Genomic DNA, 13,815 nt, shown 5'->3' on the forward strand with positions numbered 1-13,815 from the left:
TGCTAAACCGCCACAATAAAGTCATTCTTTAAAAACCTGACTTATTAATCACATAGTAAAAACAAGATTCCTCTGACTTCATTTTGACCATTCAAGGCAGTGAATGGTTCATTTGTTGCTGTTTAGACAGAGAGAAAAGGCTAAGATTTATGGTATAGCTGTAAGTTAAACAGATCACGATTCACCTGCTTTTCTCTGGTGTTTCGTGTTTTATACCGGTTTTAATTAAACAGCATTTCTAAATGCAACTTGTGATTCGAGGCACAGGGTGCAGTGGTATATTAGATGTTTACTGCCGTTTATTCGGTGGTTTGTGTGCACACGTGCATATACACAGGGTGAACCTTTTCCTATAATTGATGTCACCTATAGAACAGGGTTCATATGGAGTTTTTAAGCTTATTTTTGTGTAAAAATGATTCCATATGAAACTATTAGTAAAATATATGCTACTTCACAATTTTGTGAAAAGTTGTCTTTTAATTCATATTCCTAAATGAGCTTCAAGATAAACAAAATGAGAATTAAACTTTACTTTAATGATGTAACTGAAGTTATAACCTACTGTAGCAATAACCATCATCACTGTACTGTTAAGTTAAGGTTCTCAGCAGTATATTTGCAATTTCCCACCACAGAAACATCAATATAATGCCTGGCTGCCGCAGACCGGCTCTACAGTAAGCTAGCTGAACTAAATGATATCTGTTGGGATGTGACGGTGTCAGCTCATATGAACTGTGGATAAATGTGGATCTGGACATGTATTCCCAGCTTTGATGAATTCAAATAACTGTAGGCTGTGTGAATCCATCAGGATCTTGAATAACAGGAGGTTAGTAGAAGAACTGTTGCAAACGTGTGACTCCTAAACTTTAATTATTACTGAGTTCTCACAATATGATGGTTTCTGGTTTCTCTGGCTTTCATTGTCTTTTAAAGAGACTTTTCGCTTGGCAAATACAACTATGTTGGTTTTTTGTATGAGCACTAACAGAAACATATTACAGTACCATATGGCGATGTGTAGTGACTGTATTAAATAATATATAGTCATCTACCATTTAGAATCAGAAAACTTTGGCAGGAGGAGGTTTGAGTGGTTGGATGGAAGAATTTCCCACAAGAAACTCGAGTTTCAGTCCAGTGTGAAACAATTTTCTGTTGGTTTGTCACGTGATGCAAGTTGTAACGTCAACTGATTATTACAAGTCAAGACATTTTAACACCTGTCCATGCATATTTAAGTACCAAACCCTAACCTAACCCTGATATGTTTGTGCCTAACCACCCATTTTAACAACATCTTTCATGGGTCATATGATAAATTGGGGACAAATAACCTGCATTTGTGTTAAGATTAGCAAATTCTTTGCTTGCAAATCTTCTAACTAGGAAGTATTATTCTGAGTGTCATTGCGGAGCCGACAGTGTGGCTTTCAGCTGCCAGAACGGACTCTATCTGATTGTATTAGTTACAATGGTGATTCAGTATAGTCAAGGCAGTTTCAAGATTGTTTCATAGTACTCTCAAAATAACTTTTATTTTAAAATTCTTATTTTAGTGCTGTTTTTCTTGTTTCCAGACAGCAGGTCAGTGAGAGTCAAACACACTGTAAATACTGCTGTGGGTTATGACATTCATTCATACATGAGTTCATACTGATGTCCTGTATGTTGCCATGCATTAGGGTTCCTGTTCCACCATAATTACAAGCCATTTGAGGACTACTGGATTGAGATCTGAGGAATTAGATTAACAACTTGAACTTTTGGGTTCCTAAAACTATGCATACAGATGTGTGTGGCGTGACAGGGTGCATCATAAAGGGGCAATAACGTTTTGTCAAACTAACATCGACATGAATGCCTTGTGCCACAGTAGGTAAAATGGTCTGCTAATATAGTGCTTTTTTCTAAAGTCACTGTGTTTACATGCACTTATGTAACCAGGTTACTCAGAGAAATCAGCTCTCTCCTGGAAATGGGTAAAAGTGTTAAAATGTACTTTAGAGACGTGGTTACTGAAAATGTGCATATACATGCAGCAATAATCTGATTTTGAAGCCTGGCTCACAGATTTAAACTGTATAGTGACAGAAAATGCTGCTTTCTGACCCCCCCCCTTCTCTTTGTTTGCATCACAGCAAAGTGGGTGAGTGACAGCAAAGGGGGATAGAAAGGGAAAAAAAGATATGCAGCTGATCTACAACAAGAAATGTTAGAATTTCAAAAAATTGACATGAAAGTGACTTATTTAGGCTTCTACAAGACACTGTGTTAGTTACTTTTTCTGTCAAACTTTAGGCAGATGGTTTTTAGTCCCGTTAATGTTCTCTGCCTCATTCAGTCAGCAGCCTGGTTACATGGCAAAGAAATCAGCAATCTCTGACAGATATCTACTTTAGAAAATTTAAGTTTTCCTAATCTCCTACCCAAAAATCGGAAACCAGCTTTCCCAGTTTGCATGACAGTTAAGTAACCAGGTAACAGCTGGCTTTCTTCAGAAAGCTGATTTCTTAAGTCCATGTAAATGCACGAAATGTCAATTCTCATTCACCTATTCACACACAAACTCACAGCTCAATAAAGTTAGCTGCCATGCAAAGCGCTCACCTTACCCACTGGGAGCAACTAAGAGTTCAGCTTCTTGCACCTAGCAAAGAGAAGCTGAGAGTCAAAACACTGACCCTGTGGTCCACTGTCCCACCAGTATTAAACAACCAATGTTTAATTCTACTGGAACTAACTAGAACCTAACTTTTTTTGTCTTTTGGCTCAATCAAATTCATGACATTTGAAATTATAGTTAAAAAAACATGAAAAATAATTAAACTAACCAGAAGGTAATTCAGAAACACGAACAAAACTCAATCTAGGTCCAGTTTACAACAGTGCAAAAAAAAGGAGAGTCTGTGGAAACTCATGAGGAACATGACATGACCAAGTCCTTGATGAACTGACTCAAAACAGGTGAGTAAGTTGGCAGAGTTTAGTAGACACAGAGGGAAACTAACAAATAAATGGGGAGGGGCTGAGTGAGCAAGTGACAGAGAGCAGGCTGAGGTGTAGTGAATGTGGAAGAGGAGAAGCCACGGCAAAAGTAAACAATACCTCCTAGACAGGGGAAACCGGGAACAGGGGTGTGATACTAATACTGCATTACTTCTACTATTGATTTGGACTCCATGATGCAAACGCATAAATTCACATGTCATGGGAAAAGTGTTTAATTATGGGATCGAAAGTAGCTGCTGATGGCACGTGCATGGGATATTTTGGGGGGGATTGAATCACCTGTAGATGTTGCTTTGATGACCTCCATTGGCAATAACCTGCTGTTCATTTCCCCTCCACCAGGTGTCTCCACCTCTCAGACCCAGCAGGCCTACACCTCTCAGGTACTCCAGCCGGAAGAAGCTCTCTACCTCCGCAAGAAGAAGAAACGGCCCATCCTTCATGACCCATATACTCGCTTTTCTGCTCTGTTGTACCGCCGCCCACCTCGGGAGGACCAGAAGGCTATTTTGGCAAGCATGGACAACATAGACCTAGACCATGCAACTCTTCTCTGAAAGTTCAAGAACAAGGTCACATCCATGCAACATGCTTTCTTTCCAAAAAGAGGTTAGCAATAGCTAGCTCCCAGTTGTTAAAAAATAACACTTTACACAATGAAAGATGTTTTCAGTGTATTTGCTATGGGGAATAACACTAGATTTCACCTTTCAGATTTGGTCTATTCTGTAGCTAAACCCTTGGTCAGTTCAAACTGCATTAGCTAGCATTCTGCCATGATTAAAAACTAGTATGCAATGACCGAAAAAATAATTAGGAGAATCCGAAATTGAGCAAGAATTTGAAAATTTGATCTGGAGATCAAACATTTTTTATTTTTTTTATTTTCAATGAATAAATCAATGAGTTACCACGACTGGAACAATAGCAATGAAAAACTGGAGAGACATTACAGATTGGTGTCCAGGGGCCTCATTTATCAAAGCCTGTGTAGAACAACATTTAATTGGCACACAGATTCACACAGTGAGTGGTGATAAGTCTTAGCTGTTCTCTAGCCGCCAGCTTGTGAGCATGCAGGCTCATTTATATAACAGAAGCACCTCCTAAATACCACACAGCATTGTGAAAATACTCATAGGCATTTGCTGTGAAAAAAAGTAGTAATAGTTAATATGAAAACATCACAGATGATCATACAGTGTCCTCGGTGTGAACAGTTAGGAAAGGATTGATCGAGGACTGAATTTATGAATACAGGTGAATATGTTTCCCCATTGTAACAGTGTTTGGCACTGTGTTCTAAAATGTGTTTAGCACTGCCACACTGCTTGCAGAGATTGATGAGGTGTGGTCAAGTCCCCCTGAGCTCACTACCATGTGAATGCATCAACTGATACTGTGGTTGAAGTTTTGTTTGAGGTGCAACTCTGTCATTATGTCTAATACAGTATATGAGAACCAAGATCATCACATTAACACATTAGAATTGATTTGTCCATGCTTATACCTGTTTACCACAGGGATGGTCCCACATACAGTATATGCACATTTTGAGTCACAAGAAGAGATATAAGATTTGAATATATTTAGTGCAGAGAAGTGTGAATTCATGGTTTAAGCACAAAGTTGTGCATATAATTGGTTGATAAATGAGGCCCCTTCTTCTGAGGCTCTCTTTCTGAAAACAATATTCATTATATATGTATTGATTGGGATGCCCAAAGTCACAACATCTTCTGATTATGCTTAAATCTAGTATTACTACCTTCCAAAATGTGTTTAGACTTCTAGCAATTTTTATCAAAATGATAGCTACCACAGTTTTCAAAGTTTTACTCCAGTGCAAAGAATTCATAAAATGGCAATAATTTATTACTGTGTTCTATGTCCTATGTCCTATGTTCCAGACAAAAAACTAAGAAAATGCCAGAGTACCTAGTCCAGGGAAACAGTTTTTTTATTAGAAAGGCTTTTCCAGGCTTGGGACATGTTTCTTATGCTGGGCCAACCCCCCCCCCCCCCCCCCCCCCCCCCCCCCCCCCCCCCCCCGATAAAACCCTGCTGGTCTCCGTTTACAGCACCTCTCACCGGAATCTCTCCGCCAGCAACTTCTCTTATCTGCCGAGAAACTCGCCTCACAAACATGGGTGTTCCAACATCCTACCAAGTATACCTCAGAGCACAGGACACGAGACCACACAACCACCAGGATCAGCCAGCAGAACAAACTAGCCTTTTCCATCCCTTTAGTCATTATTGTATTGTTTTTCTTATACTAATATGTTCTGCATTTTTCCATTCATATATGTGCTTCTCTAGTTTGTTAAATTAGTTATTTTAGTTTGCTCACTATATAACAAAATATAATAATATGGAAAATCAGCTTTAGTCATCATCTTTACTTTTCTTTTGTGTGATAAATTGTCAGGACATGGGCTTGTGGTTTAAATAATATCTGACAAACAGAAAACTTAGATTAGAGTAGATGGTATTTAGTTGTGAATCACACAGGATTTCATCATAAGCTTGCATTTGCAGTTTAAGCATAAACCATTAATAGGCTCAATAAAAAGAGGTAATTTAATTACAGAAATGTGAAGAAAACTGATTGAATTGATTTTTATGAAATTGCTCCAAATGCTGTCAAGCTCTGTCTTTCTCAGAACGGTTTGCACTGGAGCAAAATCTTGTCCATTATAACAGATGTCTGTCTGTTCCTTTATCTCCATCTCCATCTCCAGTTCTTCTACTTTAGGTTGTTTAGAGGGCTTCAACTACTAGCTCACAATACTTCTAATCATGCCAAAAACAGGCCAATTAAAAACAATACAACAAACCATAAATAGTGAAAGATGATATTTTGTGCCATATTATATGATTTTTATTTTTATTTATTTATTTTTTTCATTTTGGAAGGTATAAGTTTAAGGCTTTGTTTGGCCTTAATGAAGCTTCTGGTTGATTGCTTGCTTCACTTGTGTCTATTATAATTTTTGTTTCCTTATGTGCGCAGTTATTGGAGTAAATGTATCCGCCTATTTTGAAAATTTTCTATTCAACCTTTGTATGTGCTTGTTTCAAATGTAACACGGAGAGTGCAGTCATCCTTTAAGTAATCAGTATGTGACATTGAAGGCGGCACACAGTGAACGTGGAGTTTGTATTGCAGACTGTTAGGAGGAGTTTTGATGCACTGGTTTAGTTTTGAAAGATTTCAGTGACTGAGACGATTACATTGCACGTCTGACTTTGAAATGTGAAAACCAAGGGGCTAAACAAATCTTGATTGGATAAATAAGAAAGTGCCATAACATCTGAAACTATATCACACATTAAACACACAGTAGATAGAAATGCCATGCAAGTGTGTATTATGGAAGTCTATTGTCCTACTTATTGGTCAGAAGGTGCTCACTATTTCATAGGGTGTATTCACTCGTAGATGTTACGAAAACATATCTTGGGCTTTTATTACAACAAGATAACAGTGACCATGGTCTGCTGAACTGGATTTGGAGTAGTATTGCTCAAGTTTGTTGAGATGTTTTTATGGATTTATTTGTGTGTATTGTAATTGTGTTTTTGTCCAGATCCTGACATGGCTACAACTCCAACATAGTCTTCTAAAACAACAAGACACATTTTAAATTACTAAATTTGGTTTCTTTAATGAAGAAATTTCCATGATGAATGTTTGCAAGGGGGCCCAATATATTTTTGATTAACCAACTTAAACCCCTAAGACCAATTATCATACCAAAATAAAAATCTCCAAGTAAATAAACTAGTGCCTTTATCTATGATAGAATTATTATTACAGGTTTGGAGCATTTGGCAGATAATACCTAACTCTTAAGTCTGTTTCAACATATTGCACTTTGAAATAAAGTATATCAAATATAATGTAAAACTTAAACCTATGGTGAAAACACAATCTAAACTTACAATCATTTCAGTGAGACATTGCAGTTAAATTATACAACACAACACCTAACTTATTGATCCTAATTGGCAAATCCACTAGCCAAACAACTGCCACAAGTACACACATAGCCTAAAAATAAAAGAGAAAATGAATAAGGATCTATCTTCCAACACTCTGTGCGCTTTAGAAAAAGCATGAAGTGATGCTATGAATGACCTTCCGTGAATCATTACAAATGATACTTCCAATTTCACAATTGTGTAACTGGTATTTTTTTGTAAAAAGCAACAAGAAAAGGCTGTATCGCTGCCTAAAAGAATCTGTAGTTAGAAGGCACTTGTTGGAATGGTGGTTGAATTCAAAATCACACTGAAAGAAAAACAGGCATCTCTTCTTCCATTAAAGGCCTTTATTATGGCCCGTGTGTGTGTGTGTGTGTGCACACTTGGCAGGCACTTTGATGTATTCTACAAGTTAAAGTATATTTGTGCCTTGTTGCTGTTAAGTATAATTGTCTCTGTCACCTTAAGGAAGGGATTTTTATTAGATGTAAAGAAGAAGAGTGCTTTAGTTTCCTTTCAGCCTATTTGGTTTTGTATGAATATGTTTCATACATATGCAGATCATCTGATGATTGTTTTGCTGAGGGCCAATTAGCAGAGCTCTGGAGGGTCATGGCACTGGGGCTGTTGAAAGATTTCTAGGTCTGTGCGATAGAAGGAACAGTTATTGCATACAACTATGTTAAGGTACCCGACATTACCTTTTTCAAACCAATCACTTTCTACAAATAGTAGAAGGATTTTCATATAAAACCAACAGTAGACAAAATTTAAAGCATTAAAAAAAATCCAGCTTAAAACAGCATAAAAAAAATTAATAATGCTACTTTCTGATGTACATACGGTACGAGCATATTTTTCCAATGTAAAACTCAGTTTTTCTTTGAGGGAATAATTCTATAGATGATTATTTACATACAGTACATTGTATGTTTAAACTCTAACTGATGCATTATGGTAATTTAACACTGGTCTAAGGGTTTCATGGTCCCACTGGAACAAAATGTTTTAAGAAGGAACCGATAACTACATAGAATACCTAAATTTTAATGAAGATTCTTTATTAAGATTGAACTGTAGATATAATAAGTCTATTTATTGTAAAAATTTAAAGAAAATTTAATATTTTATTAAATTGGAAAATAATATGCATGCAGATACAGAAAAGTATAAATTTATGTATTTTTTTTTATTTCAACATGGAAATGGTTTATATGTAGAAGTGATAACAACAGGGTGATCCTCTACATCACCTCTAGACTGCTTAGGGTAAAACCACACCCAAAATGATAGATGGACTTTGTTCATTCTAAGTTTTTTTTAGTGTGTGTGTCTGTTTGTTGAATGTACTGAGAACAATTACCATGACGACTTCAGTACACAAGACAGCTCTTTAAACCAGCATTGGTGGGAAATTGTAGCTTTGTGTGACTGTGCGATTATTTCATCACCAAGGGCTTAGAGAGGTTGCTGTGAGCTGGAGGGTTGAGGGCGAGGTCAGAACAGCCTCACCCAAAAGACGTACTGTATACTTCTTCACGTGCCACCGAGAAATATGTCCATGTACATAGTGTATAGTGAAAGATTTCATTTGCATGGCATCAACATTTGAATTGCGTTGACAAAAACTGGGACTTGCCACTAGCAGGGCAAACATCCTTGATAGTAGTGGTATGTTTAGCCCAGAAATGTGAAGCTAATTAAGAAGCTCTAAGGTTTAAAGGATAGCTTTACATGTACTTGTGTGTCTGAAAACAATTGTCAGGTGCCCATATTTTGCTTGTTGTAACCATTCATCCTGTTACAAACATAGAAGAATGAAAGTGATTGTGGCCAAAATCCACAGTCCTTCCAAAAGTGTCCTAAACATGTACAAAAAATGTATTCAAATGTTGATCAAAAAACAACAAAATGACTCACACCAAGTAAAATCTTGCAGCCTTTTTTTGTTCAAAATTCCAGATTTCTACTACTTTCACTTTCATATATATATCTATATATACTCCCACGCACACACACACATAAATATACATACACATATATATGTATATAATAAATTCAATACATATTGGACTATATTAGACACTTGATTATTTTAGACACTCAGGACTCATGTATGCACAATAACAAGTACAAGTTGTTTATTAAAATATCCATCAAGAAAAATGGTAAACTCAGATCTGGCTGCAGTCTGTAATCCACCATTGGTTGGTAAAACAATAGCTGTCTGTGTGTTAAACTAACCGTTTAGCCGGAATTCTGGCAATCTCAGCTCTGAGAAGGCAGCCCCTCCTTTTACCAGCTGCACCTGCTTAAGTCATAGTGACATGCAAATGCAAATAATCGCATGTAAAAATGTACATAATTAGCCCAATGTTTTGCAAAGAAAAAGAAATGTGAATATGGACCCTCATCACTTTCATTGAAAGAGCTCTAAGAAGTCTCATAATTGCCAGGATGAACAGGAGGAATTCTTACAACAAGTAAAACTGCTCTTATTGTTAATGTGGTCACTTCTCCGTTGTTCAAGAAATGTGAACCTCTTCTTTAAACTGACTGAAAAAGGCTGTTTTTACAGCCTATTCAGAGAACCCCCCCTCCCCACCCCACTGTACAGTTTACTCTGAAAAAATAACTCTACTGTATTCTGGCAAATAATGACATTAAATTTGAATCACAACAAGATAATAGATTCAAATCTTTATATTTTGCAACTGTAATGGCGGTTTTGCTACAGTAGCAATCTAATGCAATAGAAGCATGTGTTTGATGAGTTCAGTGGATATGAAATTAGCCACAACACCCAAATTTGTCTTTAGATGATTTGGTAAATAGGGCTGGTAGAGTTGTACTTTTAAGATGTCCATCAATTGATATTTTTATAGTACATGTAAAACATTACCTCACAAACAATCTGTAGTAAAAGGAAACAAATCAGTCTAATGCTCTGTCAGACAGCAGTCTGACTTGTGTTAAGTACTATAAATAGATGTGAAAAAAAAAGATGGATTTTTTTTTTATGAAATAACATAACTCGAGTTATAATAGATTATTTATCACAGAGATTCACATATAGACAGCCCCATTTCATTAAAAGCCCTCATTGGAACAACACTGACTGATGATTTGTAGCTGGTGGTACTGTACAGGACTCTGTAACAGTTTAGAGTTAATTCTGTTTGTTGTGTATCAAGAAGAAAAAGGCATTTTTTTAAATCACAGTTGCTGCTTGTTGTAATATTTGAGAAATTCACATTTTGGGCATGTTGACTAGGCTTTGATCCTGTTTGCTAAAAGTAGAGAATCTCTGGTGCTAACACTTGCCACACAAGTAAAAGGTTTTTGTGTTTTCCTAAAAGACCATGTTAACTTGTTCTTGAAGTGCTGCCCTCTGAGCCTACTGTACCCATGTACCTACATAATTGTCCTATAATTTGCCCTTTTTCATGAAAAACAAAAAGGCAAAAAAAGATAGAGAAACAGCTCTATTTTTCCAATTTGAGCTCAGGTGAGCAATCTACACGTGTTGTGAATTGGTGTTTTATAATAATAAAGAAATCAACAAGATTTATTTAACTATTGGTATTGTATTGGCAAAAGTGTTTATCTTGACATTTTGACCACAAACTGCAAATTGATCTATTAAAAATCTATTAAATCACAAAACCAATGACATAAGAGCTGACCCACCTTTTTTCCCCCTTTTCATTCCAAAGACCCTATGTTAAAAGAGTAGGGGATGTTATTATACTATACCCTATACATCAACTAAATAATTGCGAAAATGTCTTTTTTTTTTTTTTCTAAATTCAGACTGATACCATAATCTAACCCAAACATGGCTCATTATCTTCTTGCCACATGATCTGTACACATTATATAACGACATGCAGAAATATTGAGAGATTATATTGTCAACATTTTTTTTTTCAAACTTAAGGTTGAAAAAATGAATTTAAACATTTTCCTTGCACCATGTAAATATCTCAAATAAGCATACCTTGTCATATATATTTTTTGTAGAAGACGATATGACACGCATCTATTCTGGAGGCTGAGTGGGAACTGAGTAGTGTAGGGTCTGCCTCTGTGACTCATCATAACATGATGTAAAAGACCAATGTGTATATTGTATGTGAGTAATGGAAATCTTCTAAATGCTAGAAATTAGTTTAAAAATTTAATATTATAGAGCCAAGAAATATACAGAGTAAGATATAGAGAAAAAACGTGTATTAGGTACACCAACCAAAACTAATGCTGCCTAATATGACAGCAACAGGCTTCTCCAGAACACAAAATTATCTCCTTCATAATGGAGGATTTACTACAGCACTGTTGTATTAGACAAACTTACTTTTAGCAAGGTGTACCTAATATATTTATATGAGTATGAATATTTATATTTGAGGACAGTACTTGTTTGCAAGAATGTATAAGTCTATATTCTATTATTTTTATATCCATTTATTGCTTTATACTGTAGCAATGCAGAATCTTACACAAAGTAGAAATATATGACGTCTGGCATTTCAGTTGTGTGCAAAACAAAAGAAAATGACTGTCACTGTACTGTATATCTCACTGTCTATTACACATAGACTCTCAGAGAAGGATACAGCAAACTAGTTTTTATAGCAATGTCTATTTGGTGTGAATAGCAAATGTTAATGTTGAAATTTAATGTGGGCCATCATCTTATAACATTTATCAGTTCTTTGTTTAGGGAACATGCAGTTTCATTCCTTGCTATGTTTATTGTTTGATAAGTGTGATCTAATCACCAGGTTGGCAGCAGTCCCAAATTTGTCCTTGTTTGTATGATTTGGCATGACAGCAGAATGGTGAAAATCTTTTTTGTTTCTCCCCCTTACTATGGTGCTCCCTTGTAATCAGAGCATAGCACAGAAATATAAATGTATATTGATCTAATTCACAAACTGTGCAGATAGAAATGTTTCAAATTTCTATCTGTGTCTGCTACATACAGTGTGTGTGTAAAACAGACACAGTGCTTCATGATGCTGCTTTGAACTGGCTTAAGTGGACCCATATGATTGCTTTTGGTTCTGAGCAGAAGCATGTGCAAGTTAATGAGATGAATGTTTTCTTGCCTTTTGCTCAAAAGTGGAGGTTGAGCATTGCAGCAGCTGCTAAACGTTAGTGCAGACATTGATTACGTCCAATTCAGTGCTGTACATTGCGAAGAAAAAAAAAAAAACACAATACATTTTCTGACAAATGGTGCTATTAAAAAATAAACATCTGTGGTGCTTTTTTTTAAGTTAGTTACTTCCTTGCTTCAGACAAAATGTAGCTACACAATCCTGTACTGTACTGCAGGTTGCTGTTTAACCGGTAAGTCATCATTTGACCTGGTTCGGTCATGTGTTTCTGCTGTTGTTTCAGGGAATACACAGATCAGTAGTAACATTCTGTGCTGCAAATTTTAAAGCAAGGAAATTTAATAGGACTTTAATTTGAATACATGTCATATGGATTACCTTGGGATTTAGTTTACAGTGTTCTCAATGATTTTGCTCTAAACTTCGCATTGCTTCAAAGTCTAATGTATTGGTGGTTGCAAATAGTATCTACACATTGTGTTTGGTGCTGAATGATCAGATATGCTCACCATGACTTTGGATATGGTATTAATGTTAGAAATTTAAATCCCTCTAGAGTTTTCTATCAGGTCAGGTAAACATACAAACTCCCTCTACAGGTACCTTTGTGTAAGAGAGAGTATACTAAAGACTTCCACTGACCCTCAAGTCACCGGTCACCAAGGGACCTGGTGTATTACTATGGCTGAAGACCAGAGAAAGTGTCTAAAACTGGTCTCGTAAAGATGCTGTTTTAATCAAGTTAAAAAGTTTGCTGCAAACACTCAACGCAACTTTTTGGAGCCTCTATTCATGGAAAGAATATATTTATGTACAACCTACATGAAGCTAATTTTGTCATGTCTTTCATCAGAAAATGCAATACAAGTGGAAGACGTGAACTCATTGTCTCTTAATTGGTCAGTCTTCCTGAGATTTGTAGAACTGGTTTGAGTTACATAATGTACTTCAATTTTAATGGCTTTTGTTAATTCTGACCTTCTGGAAAACAACATGTGAGTGTGTTCACTGTTAGTTACAGGCGTAGACAACTCAGTACCTCAAAATGTCTTTTCATAGAACTCCTTAGTCCAGATAGAAATGTAACTGATCATGTTTTTTTATGTTCACCATCTCTGAGAAGTCACTACTCGTGATGCTTTTTATATTTATTGGCACAATCACTAACACGAATGTATGGCTACTGTAATTCCTGCTTACCCCTCACCTCCCACCCCCCAACTCTTCCTAAAAGTTGAAGCTTTTAAAGCAACTAAATTGAACTGTCCATTTTTTGTATTTCAAATGTCTTGGTATGCTTGTTGTAGGTGTATATTCATAATGGTGTATATTACATCAATTTTTATTTATTAAAAATCATAAAATTTTCTAAGATGGCTTTTTGTGTTATTAAACAAAAGTGAACTTAGTGCAGCATATCAATGTAAAGTGACCAAGTTATTGTGTTAAAGGACTATATACGTATTTTTGCTACAATTTTCTCCCTGGCAGCTAATGACCTCTTCTAATTGAATTCCTGTACATATAAAGAATATATAGCAGGCCTTGTGGGGGAAAAGCTTTTTAGTAAAAGAAAACCTTTTGAAAAACATATAAGTTAAAAGAAATGTCACAACCAATTGATGCATGTAAGGTGGGAAAAATAAAAAGGGGAAACAAGCAAATAGGGAAAACACCCTGA

The 13,815-nt window shown here is 36.0% G+C and overlaps 1 protein-coding gene across 7 annotated transcripts in view; it reads left to right on the forward strand.

The window, feature by feature from the left end:
- Nucleotides 1–13,502, forward strand: part of LOC137109121 (protein turtle homolog B-like) — a 121,682-nt gene extending 108,180 nt beyond the window's left edge. For 5 of the 7 annotated variants that reach the window (XM_067494541.1, XM_067494544.1, XM_067494545.1 and 2 more), the window contains one exon: nt 3,361–5,058. In XM_067494541.1, coding sequence (XP_067350642.1) covers nt 3,361–3,575 — 215 coding nt within the window. In that variant the 3' untranslated portion in view covers nt 3,576–5,058. The other 2 variants (XR_010912270.1, XM_067494547.1) reach the window with 2 other exon arrangements.
- Nucleotides 13,503–13,815: the final 313 nt, after the last annotated feature.

This window comes from Channa argus, chromosome 24, assembly GCF_033026475.1.
Source record: "Channa argus isolate prfri chromosome 24, Channa argus male v1.0, whole genome shotgun sequence".
Lineage (NCBI taxonomy): Eukaryota > Metazoa > Chordata > Actinopteri > Anabantiformes > Channidae > Channa > Channa argus.